Source organism: Nematolebias whitei, chromosome 1 (assembly GCF_014905685.2).
Source record: "Nematolebias whitei isolate Nwh7 chromosome 1, NemWhi1, whole genome shotgun sequence".
NCBI lineage: Eukaryota > Metazoa > Chordata > Actinopteri > Cyprinodontiformes > Rivulidae > Nematolebias > Nematolebias whitei.
In genome coordinates this window covers 42,817,445-42,821,856 of record NC_056498.1, presented here as the reverse complement: position 1 = coordinate 42,821,856, position 4,412 = coordinate 42,817,445, and the positions used below count along the sequence as shown (strand labels likewise).

Here is a 4,412-nt window from a genome sequence, read left to right as displayed (position 1 = left end):
TGGATAAATAACACCTTGATAAATAATACCTGGATAAATAACACCTGGATAAATAACACCTGGATAAATAATACCTGGATAAATAATACCTGAATAAATAACACCTGGATAAATAACACCTGGATAAATAACACCTTGATAAATAACAGCTGGATAAATAACACCTGGATAAATAACACCTGAATAAATAATACCTGGATAAATAACACCTGGATAAATAACACCTGGATAAATAACACCTGAATAAATAACACATTGATAAATAATACCTGGATAAATAATACCTGGATAAATAACACCTGGATAAATAACACCTGGATAAATAACACCTGGATAAATAAAGGGTGAAAGAAAAAAAAAGTTGAGATGAAATAAAAACAGTAATCAGATTAGTTTTGAATGTTTCTGTCTTTAGTAACAAAGTAGTAAAAGTTTCAGTAAAATAATAAAAACCTTCTTGTGAAGTACATGAGTCTAATATTTAATAGCAAACACGAGCAGCAAAGTTTCGTTTGAACTTTGTTCTTTGAACAACGTTCTGGAACAGACGTGCAGCAGAAGTGAAGGAGCAGCTGCTGCTTTGTCTCAGAGATTCTGGGAGTTTCAGGCGCACATCTGGCCTTCAGGCGTCTGTCACCGAGCAGCTGGGAGGTTCCTGCAGCTTCAGTCTGGACGCTTGTTGCTGGAGGACTTCACATCATTTCAGGACCAATCATGACAATTCTGAACTTTCTGAAGCCAGAAGAACCTTCACTTCAAGTTTGACACAATCTACATCTAAATGTATCTTCTCTCTGCTTTAGACGTCTTTAAATCCTCTTCGTGCTTGTTGATTATTTTTTTGAGGCTAAGAACAGGATTAAAAAGTGTGTTTCAAAGACAGGGGGTGGGGTTTATTATGGAGGCGGGGTTATTTTGTGTGTGTGTGTGGGGGGGTCTGCATTAATTATTGATAATTTAGAGAAATCAGGGAGAGTACCAGGATCAAACATTTCCCCGTCAGCAGGAAACTCTTCAACCTGAAACAAAAAACAAAACTTTAATAAAAATAATTCATAATTTTCATGCATCATAAATGATCTTATCTCAGATCCAGGAGGAACAATGTGGGTTCCCTCCTGGCGGTGGAACACTCGACCAGCTCTTTACCCTCACTAGGATCCTCGGGTGGTCATGGGAGTTTGCCCATCCAGTCTACATGTGTTTTGTGGACCTGGAGAAGGCATTCAACCGTGTTCCTCGAGGTGCACTGTGGGGGGTGCTCCATGAGCATGAGATTGGGGGCCCGTTGTTATGGGCTGTTCAGTTTTTATACAAGCGGTGCAAGAGTTTGGTTCTCATTGCCGGCAGTAAGTCGGACCCTTCAGGGTGGGAGTTGGACTCTGCCAGGGCTGCCTGTTGTCACTTATTCTGTTCAGAACTTTTATGGACAGAATTTGAAATAATAATAATTTTTGAAATGAGTTTCCTCTGCAGGAGCTGGACTCTCCCTCAGAGACAGGCTGAGAAGTTCAGTTATCAGGAGAGACTCAGAGGAGAACCACTGCTCCTCCACATCCAGAGGAGCCAGTTGAGGTGGTTCATCTGGTAAGGATGCTCCCTGGACGCCTCCCTAGGGAGGTGCTTCGGACATGTCCGACTGGGAGGAGACCCCGGGGAAGACCCCCGACACGCTGGAGAGACTACGCCTCTCGGTTGGCCTGGGAACTCCTTGGAGTCCTCCCAGAAGAGCTGGAAGAGGCTGTGGAGAGAGATGTCTGGACCTCCCTGCTCAAGATGCTGCCCCGAGACCTGAGTCCAGAACAAGAGGAAGATGATGGATGGATGTTTCCTACACTGTGAATAAATGTTTGTGCCTTCAGATAACTTTCATACGTTTTCAAAATTTAAAACTACATTTGTCGTACTGCATAAGACATAAACAATTAAAACTGGAAATCTAAAAGTGATGAAACTGCTTCGTTGTTTTTTTATAGAGACTGCATAAACAATAAAACATGGATTGAGTTCCTTAAAAAATCTTGAAGTTATATTAGGAACAGTCCTGACTCAAGAAAAATATATTTTAGATTCATGAAAATAATTTGATGTGAAATTATATGAAAACCTGTTCTAGAGTAAAAACTTGATGAACTGATGTTTAAAACTGATAAAACACTCTGAAGAGATAAATCGACAAACAGGTGTCCTACAGGGATGAAGGCGAGGTTGTCACGGAGACAGACGTCCTGTAGCTCGCCACGCAGAGCAGTCACGTGACCGCGGTGGGCGGAGACTTCCTGCTCGAGCTGGTGGATCCTGGAGCTGCAGGCGTGGCAGAGCTGAGAGACGACAGAGAGGAAGCTCTGCAGACAGACGGGCAGAAAGATGAGGGGGCGGAGAGAGGAACAACGCTCATAAGCCCCTCCCACTTCCTTACCTGGCACGCTGCCACCTCAGGAGCTCCCATGATGCTATCTGTTGCGCTACCGTCCAGGTGTTCCTGAGGTAAGACTAGGGGGAGGGGCTGCCTGAGAATGGAGCGCTGTGATTGGATGAGATCCTCTCTGACCTGAAGAGGGAGGAGAATCAGGTCAGAAACTGTGTGTGTGTGTGTGTGGAGGGATGCCCCTGTTTATGCTACAGAGTGAGGACCATCACATGTTTTTAACCAACAAAGTGAGGTCATTGTTGGGAAGTGAGGACATTTGTCTGGTCCTCACTTTGTAAGCTAAAAGAGTGCTGTAGGGAAGCTAAAGTTAGTTTAACAAATGTTAAACTAGTTACCAATTAGTAAAAAAACTGCTAAACAAATGAAGTAATCATAACACAAAAAACTTGAACACAAGTTTAAAATGGTGTACAGAAGTTAAAAATTTTTCATTCAACCTTTATTTCTACAGGTAAATCCCATTGAGCCTCGAGGACTCATTTACAAGAGAGACCTGATTTAACAAAGAAAGATGACAACAATGGACAACAGCAACAACAATAAGCAGTTATAAAAAGTCATACAAATTTTTTTTTACAAATAAGATGGCTAAAAAAAGTAACAAAAAACAGCTAGACTATAAGGCGAATGTAGAAAACTAAAAACAGGAACGTGTCTGCATTGAATGAAAAATGTTTAAACAAACAGTTGAACTGGCCAAAAAACTGAACGGAAACTATAAAAGGCTGAATGACCCTTTAAAGTGTTAAACAGGTTTAAAAAGAGCTGTAGGCAACCTAAAACTAGTTTAACAAATATTAAATTGGTTAACAGTTAGTTAAAAAAATACAGAAAATATGTTAAAAATAGTTAATGTGGAAGTCAACCAGACCAAAAAACTTAAACTGACGTTTAAAATAGTAGAACAGAAGGTTAGTGCTTAATAAGCATTCACACAATAATCGTGTCCAAAACTGATCATACTTTATTTCTAAGTGGTTCAGAACTAGTGGTCCTCACTCTGCCGGTCTTTGTACTTGGTCCTCACTATGAGGTTAATACAAGAATGTGTGTGGGGGAGGGGTGTGGAGGGGTGTATGTGTGTCCACCTGCTTGCAGCTCATCTCTGCAGCCTTCAACCAGCGGACCACACACTCTTGTTGCCTGAAAAACAACATAAAGTATAAAGTACTGAGAGTAAAGTACTGAGAGTAAAGTACTCAGAGTAAAGTACTCAGAGTAAAGTACTGAGAGTAAAGTACTCAGAGTGAAGTTCTGAGAGTGAAGTACTGAGAGTGAAGTACGTTTGAGTTGACCCAAACTGGGTCGGGCTGCAGAAACAAAATATCAGTAAGCTAAACAAAACCGGACAGTGTGTAAAACTGAAAAGGGACATTAAAAGACACTCATGTCCAGAAAAGAGACGAGACTCTGGGTCCACAAGACACAACAACATTTAACAATATCTTTAAGAACTTTAAACTCAACCTCCTGTCTGAATGTTCATGAGTGTTTTCAGGTTGTAGAACGGAGCTTCAGCAACACATGACCAAAATTCTTATTAAAGTTATGTGACCTTTGAACTCTGGACAGTCCAACTCCGGTTTATCTCTTAGTCTTTGTCCAGGCGAGCCGTTAACCTAGCCAGGACGAAGACTTCAGTCATTTTCTCTGAACTCATGTTGTGTCATTCTCATCATCACACTCTTGATCTGGTTCTGACCTATGGCACTGAGATTAATAACTTAATAATAGTTCCTCATAATCCTGATCTGTCGGACCATTTTTTAATAACTTTGAGTTTGCATTAAATGACTACACAGTCACAGAGTAAATTTCATCTCAGCAGGTGCTTATCAGAAAGCGCTGTAACCAAATTTAAGGATTCTCTGCCATCACTATTTTCTTCTGTCTTGCAGAGTAAGGAAGTAGAGTACAGAACCTCCTTCTTCCAGCTGCGTAATATCACTAACATTAGAAACATCTGATCTAAAGATGATGC

The 4,412-nt window shown here is 40.9% G+C and overlaps 1 protein-coding gene across 1 annotated transcript; it reads right to left on the bottom strand.

Moving 5' to 3' along the window:
* Window positions 1-848: 848 nt before the first annotated feature.
* On the bottom strand, window positions 849-2,546 carry LOC119410531 (coiled-coil domain-containing protein 171-like). The gene is made up of 3 exons (XM_037677416.1): window positions 2,420-2,546; window positions 2,193-2,345; window positions 849-1,019 (listed from the first exon to the last, which is right to left on the bottom strand). The coding sequence occupies exons 1-3, from the start codon at window positions 2,447-2,449 to the stop codon at window positions 897-899; spliced, it is 306 nt and encodes a 101-aa protein (XP_037533344.1). The 5' UTR covers window positions 2,450-2,546; the 3' UTR covers window positions 849-896.
* Between the last annotated feature and the right edge of the window lie 1,866 nt (window positions 2,547-4,412).

Coding starts and splice junctions, on each gene's coding strand:
- LOC119410531 (XM_037677416.1), bottom strand. CDS start 2,449: ATGGGAGCTCCTGAGGTGGCAGCGTGCCAG. Junction 2,346..2,419: donor CTGAGGTGGCAGCGTGCCAG/GTAAGGAAGTGG, acceptor GTCTGTCTGCAG/AGCTTCCTCTCTGTCGTCTC. Junction 1,020..2,192: donor ACAACCTCGCCTTCATCCCT/GTAGGACACCTG, acceptor TTTTTGTTTCAG/GTTGAAGAGTTTCCTGCTGA.